The sequence below is a fragment of the Myotis yumanensis genome, unplaced genomic scaffold (assembly GCF_028538775.1).
Source record: "Myotis yumanensis isolate MYYU_CA2020_CCGP unplaced genomic scaffold, mMyoYum1.0.hap1 SCAF_12, whole genome shotgun sequence".
Classification (NCBI taxonomy): Eukaryota; Metazoa; Chordata; class Mammalia; order Chiroptera; family Vespertilionidae; genus Myotis; species Myotis yumanensis.
Window position 1 is genome coordinate 51,058,952 of NW_027223763.1, and position 18,908 is coordinate 51,077,859.

General features: G+C 37.9%; 1 protein-coding gene across 26 annotated transcripts in view; it reads right to left on the minus strand.

Moving 5' to 3' along the window:
• PTPRD (protein tyrosine phosphatase receptor type D) overlaps positions 1-18,908 on the minus strand; it is a 2,083,672-nt gene that overhangs the window by 277,168 nt on the left and 1,787,596 nt on the right. For all 26 annotated transcript variants that reach the window (XM_070431651.1, XM_070431673.1, XM_070431672.1 and 23 more), the window contains one exon: positions 16,176-16,317. In XM_070431651.1, the coding sequence (XP_070287752.1) occupies positions 16,176-16,317 (142 nt within the window). The remainder of the gene's footprint in view (positions 1-16,175; positions 16,318-18,908) is intronic.

Genomic DNA, 18,908 nt, shown 5'->3' on the forward strand with positions numbered 1-18,908 from the left:
TAAGTGAATTTCCAACACACAAAATCCGTGACATCTACATACACTCAGTGGCTTTTCCTGCCTTCTATGCAATAGTTGTATTATAACTTAAAGTTAGAAAAAACTGAGCTGGCGTTTTAAAAAATCAATTTGAAAGGAAAATGCTCTCCTCAAATAATAAATTGGTTCTTATTGGGAAATAATTTTTGTTCATTGACCTCATTCTAGAGATTATCCAATAGTTTTCAACATGGAATCAATACATGATAGTGACTAAAATATCAATATATGTTAGCTAGTCTGTGCCACAGTCATGACCAATCCTCTACCGGGAAAATAACCTTGACTGATTTTGTACCATTTAAAACAATTAATTTCCTGATGTTCACACAATTTTCACAAACTTTAAAGAAAAATTTATGAAGAATAATCTTGATGTTTTTTAAAAAAGATTTAATCAAATTCAAAGCTAATGATCTAATATTGATGCATCATATAATTCTCTCTGCCATCAAACATCACATTTGGACTTTCTAATTATGTGAGAAATGAAGGTTATCTGAGGTGCTGGACCATAAATACAAATCAATCGAATTGCAATGGGCCAATGAACTTGTCAAAAAGACAATAGTGTCCTCCCCACCAAGCTTATAGGAGTGCTGAGATGTCAGGAGACTTTGCAAATTTTAATCTGTCAGATGAGCTAGTCCACTTCTAAAATTTCAGCAAATATGTGGTCTACATCAGTTTTATACTTAATATTTAACACCTTGCCTCCTAAGTTTGATAGTAATCATCTCTTCGTGGACTTTTAATGCTAGCTATTAAAGAATGAAGCATCTCAAAGCTGAACACAGTGGGCCTTACTTCAGATTCTGCGAAAGACTGAATAAAGAATGATAAACATAGATAGATACTAAACCATGACCTATGGTTAATGAATACTGAGTAAATAATGATGGCAAATGTGAAAAGGAATTCACCATTTCTTAGCATAAAAGATTGTGGATTGCTTCTATCATACTCACAATCTGATTTGTATAACAACTCTAATAGAAATACCCTAACTTTAAAGGTATATCTTCTACACAGAGCCAGTTGAAAGATAACGACTGTTGTTAATACAGAGGGTCTAGGCAGTTTCTTTCTTAGATTTCTTTTATCTCTGAATGACTGTGGTTAAGCACACTTATAATTTAGGTGTACTGCTAATCTTGCTGGAGTGATTAGTCCTCTTGAGACAACCTTTCCCAGCAAATCTGAAACTCACCCAAAACTTCAGCTGGTACAGACACAGCTCCTTCCTCATTTAGAAATGAAATGGTTGGTAATGATCTAACTTGGGACTTTCAGGATATAAAATCACATTTATTCAAACATCCACATTAGCACTACCATACTCTACTTTCCAAAACTTTTAATCTAAAATATTCATTTTAAAAATCCTTTTTCTAAATGGTCCCTTTTTAATAAAAGAAATACATATATTTCGAGGTGAAAATTCATTAAATTTATGTGAGACGTGAAATGTAGAGTAAATTGATGGCTACTAATGACAATTACCCAAAATATTTGTGGTAAGAAGACAGAGATGAAAGAAGAGGAAGAGGAGAAGGAAGATGCCTGCCCAGTGTCTCTGACAGAGACTAGTGTATGGAGCACCCATCTATGATCTAAGAGGATGCTGAAATTTGTATATTTCTCAGTAGTAGAAGGAACTGCAATATCATTTTGGATACATGTCTGATGACTGCTTATCAAGTGGATATGCAACACCTAATATAAAGGTCATTTATGTCTATTCCTAATTTCCAGGGTGTTGTACACCTTGGACATGTCACTTAAGCAATACCAACTTGTAAAATGGACTCACATGTTATTTCAACAAATATTTTAAAGCCTGCTCCATAGCATCCTGGTGAACTCAAACCCAAACCTTTCCCGCATGGGATAAGCAATATTTAAAAGAACAACAACAACAAAAAACACCACCACCAACAACAAAAACTAATTCTTTTGTTTTTTAATCTTATCCTTTTAATTATAAGAATCCAAACCATTTAAATTAAAAACATAGAGTCCTTGAAACACTGAAATAATAAAACTCTAAGTGAATAAACTTTCATAAAATAGGCATTTCTATATGTATATCTCTATGTATGCATAAAAGGATGAATTAATTTCTTCTCTGGCTATTTTTCAAAATTCATCATTAAAGTGTACATCTGATAGGGCAACTTCAGTACAGCACATACTCAATAAAAAAAAAATAACTAAAGATGTACCTTCTCTGTGTCTTTCTGATTTTTTTTTAATACTAGCTTTGAAATTGGTAGGCTGTCCCACTTAAAGCCCTAGATTTTAAATTGCCATTTTTTTACACCCAATTAAGTTGTCAGTGTAATGAAGAATTGTCCAACTGAGTAGAACTGTGAGGATCTTCTCACTGCTGATGTCTGAAGTCTTAATTTGCAGATGCTTTTGCCTAAATTAAGAATTTTAAGTCACCTCCTCAACAATAAGTCCTGTAATGTTTCTACCAACTTCAACTCAAGATAGTCAATGAAAAAAAGTTGCTTCAAAAGTGGCCCTTGTGTGGTACATACAATAAAGGGAATATTTTCCTATAACAATATGATATTTGTGCTCTGAAAAAGAGATTGCCATGCCCCTGGTTCTTTGAAGGAGTTTTTTTTTTTAATTTGTTTGTTTTTTTTAAAAAAAAAGACCACAAATATGACGGGCTTAGTAATTTCCAAGTAGCTCAGCAATTCTCGTAACTCATAATATTCAAAAAGAACAAACAAAACTGACTCTGAACTGTTCATTCGCATAAAAATGTTATATGAGAACACATGAATGGTGACCAATGCTTCCTTGAATAATTCTTAATGAAGGAGAACTACTTCCTTGTTAGATTATCAGACTGTTGTCAGAGAGGGATTTTAGTTCTCTCCATCTACCAGAGAAAGTTATGGGCTAACAAATACTAACACAACTCATTTCCAACATGTCCACAATGACCGGAATTGACCTATTAACTTCCTGAGGTTGCTCCAGATAAACATTTAGGAAGCACTTTTTCAATCGGTATTTTGGGGATCACTAAGTTTTCCTTAAAGTGGGCAGTAAGTCAGCCATAATACTCAATGTCAGTTTATAACAGGCGTGGCAATACCTGGAAAAGTATATCTACCATAAGATAGAAGGATATGCATAAAATCCGAGAGCAAATGCAAGGCTCTTTAGAGTACAGGGAGCTAACCCTAGTTGTTGGACCTTAGGAAGTAGCGTATCTAAGGATGTTGCTGGTTTGCAGTATATACTAATGACTTTTCTTTAGGGATAAAAACACCTAAACTCTCATTTTTTAATAAATAAACTTTATTATGAAAATCAATTTTTGCTCAGTCTGTGTGGCCCCGCTGTTGAGCGTCAACCCAGGAATCAAGAGGTCACCGCGTTCAATTCCCCATCAGGACACATGCCTGGGTGCCAGCTCGATCTCCAGTAGGGGCCCTGCAGGAGGCAGCCAATCTATGATGTTTCTCTCTCATCGATATTTCTATCTCTCCTTTCCTCTCTCTCCAAAACAATAATGAAAACATATTTATTTTAAAAAAAGAAAATCAATTTTGCCTAATAAAGTCTTCTGAGGGACAAGATCTTTTAAGGTATTTTACTAGTCCACTTTAAAATCATTTCATATATAGGGTCGCTATGTCATCCTGGGCAAAAAGTCATAAAAAACAGTGAATGCATTAATAAAAACTCCTTTCACTGTTAGTTGGGAGAGGAATAAATGGAAATATTAATTTAAAGGTTAAGTTTTTTCAACTACATCATGTTTTCTTAAAATCCAAGCAAAGTATATCCAAAATCTTCCTGTGAATGAAATATAATTTTCTTTCAGAACATTTATACTCATCAGGGAAAAAAAGGTGAGGTCAATATATCAAATCTTAAGTTTCAACAAACCTTACTGTCACATTGATGGAATGCTCCAGGAGACACTAGTTCTCACGCAAGTACTAACTTAGGAAGGTGTAAGCTGAATACTGCAAGTGCGCTTCTAAAAATAAACTTCATTATCCTTATACATTACATATATAACGGTCTTGTCACTTTAACCAAAATTATGGTTTCTTGTCAAACAGAGATTGTAGCTTCATTGAAGATAGGCGGTGGTAATGTCTTTTCCACCTTTGTCTTCCCAATGCTTAGTACAATCCCTGGCATAGAGAGAACTATATTACCAAATAAATAAATTCATGAATTAATATGAATTGCTTTTCCTGTGCTGTGTGCTTAATCTAGATGTGGAAACATCTGCTGTTAATTCTGATTTTTAAAAATAAAATTTTAAATGAAGTACTTCTGGAAGAAAACATTACTTAGAACATTATTTGTTCAATTTGACATTTGTTCACTCATTTACGGAAAATTTATAGCATGTCAAATACTGCCTGGGTGTTCAATCTTGATCAAAACACAGCCCTGATCTCATGAAACTTCTAGTCTAAGCAGGGCCATCATCCTGGGATGAAAGGAAAGCTACGTCTCATTTTTCCTTAGTATGTTCCCTCATCACTTAAGACAGGATGACATTCAAATTTCAAGTGCTTTGCAGAGCCCACAGTGGCCCAATGGTGGCTTATACATCTGGATAACAAAATTATTTAGTGGACAAAGCAGACTCACTTAATAGCTATAAAAGCATTTTTTTCCCTAGCCTGAGAAAGATGGTCCTGAGTCCCAGAAAATTCTGCATTACAAATGTGACAGTGCCCTTTAATCAAAATAACTTAAAATTACCTACTGATAATTCTAATAGCACTGGTGGTAATAATGCAGGTGATGATAATTATAACCACCACCACACTGAGATGTACTAAGAGCCCTGCACTTTGCTAAAATGCGTTGTGGATCAGCTCCTGCAATCATCTTCTCAATGGAAGACAGCAGGTCATCTGATATCTCCACCCGATGTATAAAGAAACTGAAGCTTTCGGAGGTTAAGAAAGAGACACAGATCAAACGGCATGGTCAGGATTTGAACTTAGATCTGTCTGTTTGCAGACTGAACTCATAACCACACGTTCTATCACTCCTACATCAAAGGTGGTAGCATAAACAACCCCAAAGACAAAAACAAAAAACAAGCAAAACCCTTTCCTATCCCCTCTTTAAATGTGGAACTGATACATGAGATTGTCCTGCTTCTTCTAAAACAGTGGTTCTCAACCTTCCTAATGCCGCGACCCTTTCATACAGTTCCTCATGTTGTGGTGACCCCCAATTTCATTGTTACAAATTGAACATAATTAAAGCATAGTGATTAATCACAAAAACAATATGTAATTATATATGTGTTTTCCGACGGTCTTAGGCGACCCCTGTGAAAGGGTCATTCGAGCCCCAAAGGGGTGGCGACCCACAGGTTGAGAACCGCTGCTCTAAAAGTATATAACTAATGATGCTGCATTTCATAGGCATTATATACACAATGACAGGTTTTACCTATTCCATGACCTAGGATAGTCCAGATGTAATAAAACAGAAATCATATTTTAAGTGTGACCATAGTCCAAGCTAGTGACTACCTTGTCCTAATATAAAAGCATCCTCAAAGTATTGAAATGTGTGTTAAAATGGCATTCAGCACAAATCTAAGCAGGCGGGGGGGCGGGGGGGAAGAACTTCTTGATATTGTGTATTAGAGAACATTGTGACAATAAAGGATCTTCAATCCTTTCAAATAATTTGGTAATAAATGTACATTTTCAAACTTCCATGTCAACTTATTTTCATGTGAAAAGCTGATTTTCAGGTCTTTGGATTAAGCAATGTTTTATAAGCCACAGAAAGTTTCTTTTCCAGGATTATTGATGCTCCCCTCCTATCACCATGGCCATGATGGGCTCATTTAATGAACTCGTACCGAATTACTATGAGCCAGGTACTGTTCTCTATCTGGGGATTCATCAGGGGCCAAGTGGGACAAGCTCAGCTTCAAAAGGATGATGAAGGAAAAAAAGAAAACATTGCATTTTTCAGCAACTTTTGTGTTCTAGTCATGGTGCCACATGCTTCATACATGTGTGTCATCAATTTCGGAAAACAATCATTACAAAAATAGCTAGGTTATCCTCCACTCTAAAATGAGGAGCTTCAACTTCAGACTTAAGTAACGTGCCTAATCCCACAGAGGGCAGAAGCACTGGACTGTCAATATGAACCCTTGTCCATCTAGCTCATGGGTGAGGAATTCTTGGAATTAAACAAATATACAAACAAACAAGAAGTGTGCATTCCAACCTAGAAGAGTAAAAAAATATCTGAAAGCTATTAATATTGATTTGCTAGTCTCATTCTTTTAAACAGCTCTTTTGGTGTTACATTAAAACAAAACAAAACAAAACAAACATACAAACCAAAACATAGGGCTCTCATCTTGGGGAACCTAAACATTAGGACCAGGGAACCTAAGATCAAATGTATCACTTAATAAACACGCCTATCATCAGGCATATCAGAAATTAATAGGCATATAATTGTATCTAAAATCTATTAGTTAGAAAGAAAATCCATCATGTAAGGGCAAAATGATATATATTTAAAGCAAAATAAAGTTTAAAAATCTTGAAATATAAATTAAGACCCAAGCTCATTTTGAAACATCACAGATAAGATAGTCTTTAAATTTTTCTGCTATCTTTAACAAAATATATTAAGAACACCAGGATGTGTATCATCATATTTGTGTTTAATGTAGCAGTAATTCACAAGTCATTGTTTTGTTAATAAGATAAAATAAGTTGCTCGATCTTCTAAGGAGATATGTAATTAGGATTTTGATAATTAAATCCTAGATGAGGCATTTGGTATGCCTATGCCCTAAATCTCAATAAATTATGCATGCACAACTTTTAAAACTGTATTCTAATTAGTAGCTTAAAATAAACTAATTTTGGAAGTCAGGAAATTGAATTTTTAAGAATTGTTTAAATTTTATCAATGAAAGCCACCCCCATATCCAGAGGTTATTATTATTATTATTTTATTAAGAATCACCTAAGGACATTTTTCCTTTGCTTTTAAAAGAGAGTACAAGGGAGGGAGTGGGGAAAGAATGAGAGAGAGAAAGAGAGAGAGAGAGAGAGAGACCAATGTGAGAGAGACACATGGATTGGTTGCCTCCTGAAGGAGCCCCAACCAGAGCCCAGGGCTGAGTATCAAACCTGCAACCTAGGTACCTGCCCTTGACCAGGAAAGGAACCTGAGATCCTTAGGTGTGTGAGAAAATGCTCTAACCATTGAGCACACTGGCCAGTTGTCAAATATATAAACATTACTTATGTATAAAGGAATGTGAATAGTGCTAGTATGATATATCACTTTAAGAACTTCAGTAAACCTCTTTGCAAATTTTAATCCATATAGAAACGTTCTATGTTAACTTAGTTACATGATTCCTACCTTGTGTACTTTAATATCGTTAGCTAATAAACTATGTAATTTTCTTCTACTATGACTCATAACTTCTCTATTCTGAGCTACCATGGTTTATACCTACCTGTGATGGTTAATTTCATGTGTCAAATTGACTAGGCAACCAGGTACCCAGGCCTTTGGTCAAACATTTTTCTGAGTGTTTCTGTGAGGATGATTTTGGATGGGATTAACATTTAAATAAACAGGCTGAGTAAAGCAGATTACCTTCCTTAATGTGAGTGGGCCTCATCCAATCAGTTGAAGACATTCATAGAACAAAGAGTATGGCCCTACCCCAAGTAAGAGAATTCCTCCTGCTTAACCACCTTCAAATTGAGACATTGGTTTATTTCTGCCTTGACTCAAACGGAAACATCGGCTCTTCCCTGGTCTCAAGTGTGCCAGCCTTTGAGCCCATTCCTTATTATATATGTACTAGAGGCCTGTTGTACGAAGAGATTCATGCAATAGGCCTTCCCTTCCCCTGGCTGCCAGCACCAGTTTCCTCTAGCACCCAGGACCCAGGCCTTCACTCTGGCCGGAGGCTTCAGTCTTAGCTGCTCCTGCTCCACCTCTTTGCGCCTACATATGCAAACTAACCGCCATCTTTGTTTGGTTAATTTGCATACTCTCCTGATTGGCTGGTGAAAGTAGCAGTGGGATGGTCAATTTACATGTTTGTCTATTATTAGGTAAGACTAGAGGCCCGGTGCACAAAAATTTGTGCACTCAGTGGGGAGGGGGGGTCCCTCAGCCCGGCCTGTGTCCTCTCACAGTCTGGGACTCCTCAGGAGATAACGACCTGCTGGCTTAGGCCTGCTCCCGGGTGGCAGAGGGCAGGCCCAATCCCTAGGTGCAGCCCCTGGTCGGGCTCAGAGCAGGGCTGATTGGGGAGTTGGGGCACCGCCCCCTGTCACACTCAAGGCAGGGTTGATGGGAAGGTTGTGGCACCACCCCCTGTCACGCACAGAGCAGGGCCAATCAGGGGGTTGGGGCGCTGCCTCCTGTCACGCACAGAGTAGGGCCGATAGGGGAGTTAGGGCACCGCCCCGTCACCCACAGAGCAGGGCCGATCAGGGGGTTGGGGCGCCGCCACTGTCACACTCAGGGCAGGGCCAATGGGGAGGTTATGGCTCTACCCTGTCACACACAGAGCAGGGCTTGTGGGGGGGGGGGGGGGGCGGGGGGTTTGGGCGCTGCCCCCTGTCATGCTGATCAGGGTGCTGGGAGGCATATTACCCTTTTACTATATAGGATAGAGGCCTGGGGGCCGGCTGGTTTGCCCTGAAGGGTGTCCTGGATCAGGGTGGGGGTTCCCACTGGGGTGCCTGGCCAGTCTGGGTGAGGGGCTGAGGGCTGCTTTCAGGCTGGAGATTGACTGAAGCTCCCAACCGTTCCTTTTTTTTTCTCTTTTTTTTATTTTATTCTGGGCCAGTTTTAGCTCTGGCTCTAGCTCTGAGGCTTCCGCTGCTGAAAGAAGGTATCTGGTTTGTTTCCGTTCTATAATTGAAACAATGTATAACTCCAGCTCTGAGATCCCCGCCTTCTTTCTGGGGTTTTGTTTAGCTTCTATATTTGTTAGAATGTTTCAAACTGCCAGCTCAGAGGCCGGCAAGTCAGGCAGGGAACGTTGGAGTCTGCAGTCACTGAAGCAAGCAAGCCTCATGTTCGCTTCCAGCTGCCTGGCTGCCGGCCACCATCTTGGCTGACAGTTAATTTGCATAAGGATATGCTGATTAGCCAATGGGAAGGGTAGCGGTCGTACGCTAATTACCATGTTTCTCTTTTATTAGTGTAGATATCTCCATCCTCTTTTTGATTGCATGCTATTTCTCTGGGGACCCCTGACTAATATACCACCCACACCCACTACCAAATATTTATCAATTTCTGACCTACGTAACTATGTTCATGAAGGTCTAGCCTTGATATTCCTCCCCACTAGCTCTACCTGATAAAAGCCTAGACATTCTTCAAGTCTCAACTCAGAAGTCTCTTCCCTCCCATGATGCACTATCAAAGTAGGATTTTTCCAACATGGTATGCAACCATAGCATGTTAGCACTACTTTCACGTCATGCCTGTCTTTGGCTGGGCAGCTGGTGGAACATTGTCCTTCCAGGGCAATGTCTTATAGCGATACCCCGCCCCCTTTCTGAAGGTTTGCTTCAGGTCACCTCACCTTTATGCGAGGCCTACCTTGTTACCTGTTTTGGGATCTGAAAGATCCACGGATGAGTTCTGCATTTGTGAAAAGGTGAAGAGCTAAAGCAGTGTTCAGCGTTTGTTTTGCAGGGAGCCTACAGAGGCAGCGCGAGTGCCCACTAAGCCCCTTCCCTGGGAGCGACACTCAGCCTCCCAGCATCTCCCTGCTGTCGCTCTATGTCTGGGAGCATCTGTGCTGCATCCCGAGTTCCTGTGTGCATCCCTTAGTGAGATGTGTCTAAGGTAACTGCTTCTCCCATCTGCCATTTCAGCTTACGAACAGCATAGGAAAGCTCTACTTCCGGATAGCAAGGGAAATCTGTACGGCAAAAGTAACTTTTTAAACTTTAAAGTTTAAAGAGCCAGAATACATATCACCACATTATTTCTAACTGGGTGAAACCCCCCAAAAAATCTTCGCTGTAGGACCAAGAAAAAAATCACTTCAAATTCTGTGGTCCATCCTTTCTTACATCAAAAATAGATTAGACTAGGTGATTATCAAATTCCCTCCCAGCTCAACATTTCTGCAGCTCTATTAACAAGTCAATCAGCAGTAAACACGCAATGACTCGATATTCATTTTTAAATGGATAACAATATCACAACATGAAGCCAAAAGAATATTGGTCTCACTGATATGCAGCAACTTACAAGTGCACTCATCCTCTCTGAGCCCTTTTAAGACATAATCCCAGACTGAAAAAAAACAACAAAAACACGTAATGATGATTCAAAGCAAGCAGCCTGCATCACCAACACAATGGTCCTTAGAAGACGGATCACAAGGGACCATGAACAGCCTCAGCTCAAGGTGCCATTCTCCCCAAATATTATCGATGTCTCTCCTAAGTGGGGTCTCAGTACCTTGTCCCCGTGGGCTCCTGTCCTTGTGCACACTGATTCACCCAGAATAGTTCTCTTTAAGGACTAAATATTAACTTTCTCTTTACTTATAGGGTGCTGTCCACCACCACCCCTTTTTAGCATGGAAACATAGTGCACAGGAAGGTTTTATCAGGTTAGTATCAATGCATTCCTAGTATTCAACTATTTTATAAGCCTTTGCAAGCAATCTTCACATGGTGTCATAATTGCCAGCAAGTTCCCCTGCCTTGGCCACCCTTCCTTTTGTTTCAGTCTTTCATAAAAATCCTTTTGTGCGACAGTCAGGCAGCTGTGCTTTGTTCTTTAATGTTCCTAGCCTGGCTCCCCAGCCGAGACCACTTTAGAACATACACGGCAAAGTACCATTTTCACAGCGGGGACAACTGTGTTCATCTTCAGAAAGAGGCATTAATAAAATGAGACCGTAATGAACATGCTAATTCTGATCACAGGGTACTGCGAAATGGCAGGAGAGTCTACTGCCTTCCCTCTGAAAAATGGCAAAAGTTTATTTTAACAACTTCCATAATGGCTTACATTTTTTTTTTTTTTGAAACTGACATATTATGCAAACATCTCCTTCCATGTCCCAATGAAATGCCTTCTCTGTCTCATCTAACATCTCACTCTCTGTTTTACTATCTCTCAGTAACAGCCCTCTTCCGGGAGCATATTTTTTCCATCTTACAAGAACTGACTTGCTGAAATAGGCATGTCACTGAATCTTAGAAAGCTAGAGAGAAGTGATCTGAAGACTCACCAACCCAATCCCTTCTCTGTGTATGAGAGAAAAAATCCAAAAATCAAGACAGTTAACAGAGTTGCTCAAATGCAGAGCTACTTGGGGGCAGAGCTAGCATTGAAACTCAGATTACTAGAGATTTAGACTTGAGGACTTTTGTATATTGTTTTATGTCTTGATGATGATCATTCGTAAAATATGATGCATTTATATGGAGTAGATACTCAATATAAGTATTGTTTCATAAAATATATCTGTAAAACTAGGTAACTTAATTCGTCTCATTTTTGGTCACCTAACGTTTTTAGACAATAATTTTATTTTGTATATGTTCTATGGACAAACTGGTTTCCTATGAGTATATAAGAGAAACAATGTTACATAAAGGATGGGGCAAACGCAGATTTACAGTTGTGCGTGTGGCAAATAATACAATAATTAATAAATTATACATAAGAATAAACTCTGTGTTTTGTATACTCACAACTATAAACCTACATTTGCCCACCCCTTATTAATCCTACTTTATGTTACTGCTGGTGGTATTCCGGGGGGGGGGGGGGGGGCAGTGCTATTTGGGAATGGGCAAGTCTTGGGGGGAAAAATCCACTAAACTTAAAAAAAAATAACATTTTACATGCTGTTTGGGATGACAACAAAAATGTGTATTTTCTAATTTCTACATAAAAATATAAATCCAAGAACATGACATTTAGTCAGATAATTAGAGGCACATTTGATTAATTTTTCTGTAACTTCTCTCATAGAACGGGAATTGTGTAGCCAGAAGGAAGGATTCTTGATGTCCTTCCGCTTGCCTGAAAGAGGCATGACTGCCTTACAGGGAAGTCTCTGGATGGCGGTATTTCCTTTCCCATGCCCAGTGGCTGATAACGTAACGGAGAAGACATTTACATCCTGATATCTTTGGTCAGAAAGAAACAGTGACCAGTGAACCAAAGATTCAGAAAGAACCAATTCCCTCTGGCTTATGATCCCTCTTCTTAAAACACCCTCTCTGGTCCTATTCTTACCCCTCACTGGAAATCTAATGTCCAATCCAGAGTCCTTAGTAGAATTCTACAATTAGTTAGGCTCAGCCCTTAATACCTTCTGCGTGATATCGGAGGCCTCCAGTTAAAGTTCTGCTGAGGAGGGAATATGCGTGGTATGATGGATATGGTCAGCCTCCTAAACCACAGAACTAGAGAGCTGGGATTTGCTTATGTTTTCACAGCCACACAAAAAAACTTGAAAAATGACCTAGAGGCTGTAACTTCCACATTTTACTCCCCCTTCTTCCAAGACTTCTTCTAGGAACTATGGTCTACAGTGTATAAGTGGTAATTGCCCGAATAGCTCATTCCAGGGCACGCTCAGCCCAAGCCTGTAGTTAGCCTTCCTTATGAAAACAGTTTTTCAGAGCGAGGGCCATCTGAAACCAACTACAGAGGGAAACTTTTCCCTGAAATACTACCTTCAATGCACATGGGTGGCCAGGGTATTCTTTCAACGTCTTCTGCATTAGCCACACAGGTTAGATGTTTGAATCTGCAATTAATTAGGTTCTCTGGTAGCCTGTGTGAAATAAATTAGTGCTCTCCATCCAGCCCAATTAGACAAAACCCATCAGGACGGTTGGCACATTTTTGGCATGATCAGCAAAGTGAGGAAAAACGTAAATGACCCATGTGGACCAAATGAGCATCTGATTAGGCCTCCGGATGACAAAGTGGAAAGCAGTTTCTACCCACGGCAAAGCAAGTGTACCTGCCAACGTGATTTGTGAGCGAAAACTAACTTCAAATGGGCACAAAGTGTGATGTGAAACCCTTCACTTTTGTTAACGACATTCATGTTCTAGGAATGTTAGTTTACCATTAGAATACTTTTAAAAGATGATCATTAATAGAATTATCAATAGTTATTTAAAAATGTTTAAGTGCAGAAGTAACTCTAAGAAACAAAGCTAATTTCTGAACCCATTTATTTCATTCTATAAGGATATATGAAGCATTCTATTTTTAAGGTTATGTTTAGACTACTTTTCCATTATCCAAAATACCTTTGAGTTTTTCTCATGAAACATTTCCAAAATTGCTAGACTTAGTCTTTAAAAAAATAAGGTTTTACTGTGTTACTAGAAACATAAATTTCATACAAATGTACTCACATATGACAGATATTCCCATAGAAAGTCAACATCATATTAAAATTTTCCAATAGATTTGTTTTATGTGGGGGCTAGTTAGATAAAAGCAGATGAGATTGGGGGACTCCAGTAAGCTGGGAGGCAGAAAAACATACATCCATGTAAATGTCTATGTGAAGTCATATTTTCCTCCAACTTTTTGTTAATGTCTTCATTAAATGCATAAAAATTAAGTCAAGCCAAATGACTATCATTGTTTCCTTTTAAGGAATTTGTTCAAGAAAATCAAGAGGAAAAAAATAAGTTTCTGGTAAATTTCACTTTATTAGACCTTTGTAATACACTTTCTACATATCAGCTTTAGTTCTTCACTAGGTGAATAAATGAAAATAAAAAATTAAAAGATCTACAAATGAGTTGATTTTGCTTCAGAATAAATGGTTCTACAAGTTTCAGATCTGTTATGTATGTTTATGTGAATATATACATATGTATATTAATATATGTACATACTTTTTATAGTTTGTATTAAAAATTTGTATAACAGTGTTTAAGGGTCCTTTCAGTTCTAAAACCTGACTTCTAACTCCTGTCTGCTCCTTTTTCCTAATGTCTGATACATTTTATTCCTTCCTTTACCTTTTCAGGTATTTAAAATATTTATTTTTTAAAACACATTCATGCAGTTCAATCATCCATAGTTCAGAGACCATGATTTCTATTTTCATTGATTGGGCTTACTGTCCACTGTGAACTGGAACTGGTTTTAGTGCTGTAGGTTTGGAACCCATGAGCCCAATGGGGCATGAATGATCTCATACGGGGCTGTATGCCCTGGAATGAGGGTGTCTCTGATAGGTGAGTGTTTACATGGCTGCCTGTTCCACACTCTATGGGATTCACTGTTTCTTTTTCTTTCTTTTTTTAAAAATATATTTTATTGATTCTTTACAGAGAGGAAGGGAGAGGGATAGAGAGTTAGAAACATCAATGAGAGAGAAACATTGATCTGCTGCCTCCTGCACACTCCCCACTGGGAATGTGCCAACAACCAAGGTACATGCTCTTGACCGGAATCGAACCTGGGACCCCTGAGTCTGCAGGCCGATGCTCTATCCACTGAGCCAAACCGGTTAGGCGGGATTCACTGTTTCTGACCAGCTTTTAGGTGAGCCTCTGGGTCCTGAATATTGCACTAGAAGTTTCACCTTATGCTAAAAACTGATCTTTCTCCTCGTACTTCCACCTTAGTTTATATAAGCCTGTGTCCTGCTGGAGAGATAAACTTCAGTCTGAAAGCCTATCATCCATTTGATTATTACCTTGGGATATCTTCTCTGGAGAGTCTCTTTGTTTTTGACCCCTGGAAATTTCTTCTTTGCAAGCCTACCATGCATTTAATTTAAATTTTCAGATATTTTATCAATATTTCTATGTGTTAATAAGGGGATGAAGAACTTTCTATATGAACTTGAGCTTGTCATAATGGTCAGGAATATAACTCAAATCTGACTTATTTGTTTTTAAGCAGCATTCTGTTACATGCATTTCAAATATCTGTATCCAGTTGCTCCATATGTCCCCCTTAGACTAAGATGTTTATATTATTTAAAATATATTTCAGCACATAATGTAAACAATTTAATATTCTAAGAATCTTGGATTAACTAATTGACTTGGGTATTAAATAATTCCAGAAGGAATGTATTTGGAATTTATAAAACATAGAAAGTAAGTAAATCCTTCAATGGGGAAAAAAAGTAAAATGGAGGAAAAATATTATTAATCTACATGTTTCCCCTGTAATTATTAAAATGCAATTCCTTCTTTCCAATTCCCTTCATCGTAAGAAAGCCTGTTTTTATAAATTGTGCAAGAAAGCAAAATAAAGTTAAGAGTAAAATAAAACAAGTAAAATGTGTGTGAGAGAAAAGTAGATAAAGGTACAAAAGTTAGTCTGGAAATATTAACTATGAGGCAAGCCACGTCAATTAATGTTCTTATCTCTATCCAAAAACCTGCTTTAGATACATACAACACAGTATTATTAACCATTATCCTTTATGTTTCTTCTATTACTGTCATTCTAAAGAAAGTCTAGGAAGCAGACACACTGTACTGGACATTGGCCATGTCATACCATGCTTTGGTCAAACTGCATAATCCACATAGCCAGTCACATAGCATCAACAGATGTTAGTTCAAGAAATATAAAAGACGGAAATAAAAACACATAATTTTTTACTTAAAGAAGAAAGGTGCCTTTCTTGTTTTGATTCCTCTTCTTCAGAACAACTCATCTGTAAGATAGAAGTTGCTCCTTTAATTTTGTAAACATCAGTCATTTTTAAAAAGGAGTTGCTGAGCTCGGTAGGAAATCTCCATACACAAGTAATGCTGCTAACATGTAAAACAGTAGCATACCCTGTTTTCTTTCAAGGTTTTCCGCCAAAAATCAAAATGGTATCAGGCATTTGAAATCAGAATTTCTTTGGGATTTTTCTTTTCTCTCTCTGATTTGCATTTTCCAAGACTCGTGAAAGAAGTCATCCACTGTCTATTTAAAAGTTGAGCTCTTATAAACATTTGATTTCAATTCATTTCCAATGTAAGTGTCAGGACAATGCTGGTCTTTTTGATGGCTTTACAATAGAACATCTGGGATACAGAATTTCAACAATGACATGAGCAACAAACTTGCACTTGAGTACTTACCACGCAAAACTGTGAGTCTGGTAGATACACTTATTTCTCCGACGTTATTCGAGGCCACACATTCATAAATGGCCTCATCCCGGGGAGTCCTTAAGGGCTGTATTCTGAGAACTGATCCAGATCCATCGTCAAACTCTATTACCTATTAGAGGAAGCAATAGCTGTCACAGGTGTTGTTACAATTGTCCACCTCTGAGCTAAACCTCTTCATGAAATGGCGAACTGGACGTTAGGCTCAGATTAAGCTCGGCAGCATTTGAGATTGCATTTTTATACAGTGGCGAAACAGAATGTTTGGATTAATTTAATGAATCCACTGAACAAAGGGCCAAAAGACATGAACCTACATATGCAAAAATGTAGAACTGTAGTCTCTGTTGAAAATCATCCAGGATTCACTCACGAAAACATTCTAGTGGGTGTATCTAGGGCAATTTGACCCTATTAATTCTGCAAAAGACTTGCTTCTATGATGCATATCAAATTATTCTATCTCTGAAAACATATATGCACAGGTAGATCCATTCAGTAATTGGACTGTAAGGTGAAGCAATAACGCGTGCCACCACCAAGCTTTGCTGGTGTAAACTGTCTCAGCCTGAACAGGATAGATGAGCGAACCATGAGGAGAAACTGCATAAATCTAGCACTCAGGCAGCCGACAAGAAGGCTGTCACAACCCAAGAACCTAATGGCATGCGTTAATTTTGCCATAAATCATTCCAGTGTTTGTTCTAGCTTAGCATTTTCTGCATTTTTAGAGCATTTTGCTGTAAAGTGGAGGCTTGCTTCACCAGGCAGAAAATGAATGTCCTAAACAGTCAGCCTGAATTCACTATCATTATGAACTCTGCTGAGAGAGTTAGCAATCCTAAGTATTTATCAGCCACTTCAAGTACTACTTTTAAACAATAATAATGATGATATTAATAAATATCTATTCAAAACTATGGACTCTTCTACCTGTCTTTTCTGTAACTATGCTGAGTTCTTTTAGATGTTCACTGAGATACTGTGTTTTTTTTTTCCCTGCATTTCCTTGTGAATGGTATGTACATGGGCTTAAATTATGAATAAAGAGAGAATGCCTTATAAATACATTTATGGAATGTTCAACCCAGGATGTTGTGTGAGAGTATGTATGTCAGCATAAGAAAAAAAAGGAGGTGGGATATTTTAAAAAATATATCCATTTCAAGTTGTTTCTGCATTCTCTTTATATTTGAAATCCACAGAGATAGCCAAAATGTCCCACTTCTCAATGCAACACAATCCACTTTCAACTCTACTAAGCTTGCATGTAGAATGAATCCACTATGCATCTTGGGAGTTTCACAGTTATAAGAATACTAGAGGCACAGTGCACAAAATTCGTGCACTGGTAGGGTCCCTAGTGCTGCTGGCTGCCAGCCAGTACTCCCTCCCTTCCCCCTGGCTGCCTGCCCCCGCCACTGCTGCCACCACCACTACCGCTCCTGGCCAGGGCCTCCCTCCCTTCCCCAGGCCACCTGTCAGCACCAGGGCCTCCCCCCCTTCTCCCAGCTGGCCCACCCCCTGGTCGAACTCCTGGAAGAACTCTGGTTAAGGGGACAATTTGAATACTGCGCTTTTATTATATAGGATTTGTCAAACATGCCATATTTTTTTTTTTTTTTAAAAAAAAGCATTTATGAGCATCTTATGGCTTAATGGGGAGAAAGTTTTAAACATCTTTAACACCAATTTAAATTCTGATTCATTAATTGTTAACTGTCACTGTATGTTTACCTTTCTGAACTATTTCCTAGATTTAGACCTAAACTCTTAGAACAAACACTATACCACACGTTCAAATCTGGTGTCATCATTTCTGATTTGAAAACTCTATTTAATATCCAGTATTTAATGAAGTGTACCTAAACTAGGCCAGACACTGTATTTAGCACTGGAGATAGAAGAAGAAACAAAATCAGTTTTACCAATTGCTCTCATGGGCCTTATAAATGAATGAAACCAAAAACAGACATATATAATGTTACAGATAACAAAGATTCCCAACCCAAGACTTGATACTATTTGATGAAGGAGCTTTGTGTGAAAATAAATAATTTTTCCTAAAAGTATTTATGTGACTCTGATTAGGAATTTTGTGCTAAACAGAGTTTGTGCTTTGAATATTTACCATTGTAATTATGATTCTGTCAAGAAGCCATCATCATTCGCAAGCATGATATCAAACTACTCTTTGACAAAAATTGCCTTTTTAAATTTTTTAAAAATGTGCACCAAAGATGTACACACATCATTTTCTAAAGGGTGTAGGAAATATTTCCCAAAGATTATTTAAGATTAGCTTTTATTGATTTTAAAATCACTGTAGAGATCTGACTTTCAAATAAACAATTAAAATATTTTTATTTGTAAACTACAGTCCATATTTCATTTTTCACTAGTGTAATTAATTAGATCCTTTATGCATTTAGACCATTGATTGCTCTGTGATTATCAGTGAAAAATGAGTATTATCAAATAGTTCTGAACTTTGTAGTTGCTATGTTTCTTTAACTAGAAATTGCCTTTAAATTGCCAATTTGTGAATAAGGCTATGAAGTAGATTAGAAACTCAACAATGAGGAAGTGAGTTTTATAGTTTAAAAGTCTTAGTATCATCTAAAAATAAAGCTATTCTCTTTATACCTTAAATTATAAGCATAATATTTTGTGTTTCTTCCAATATTTTTCTACGTAGCTTAC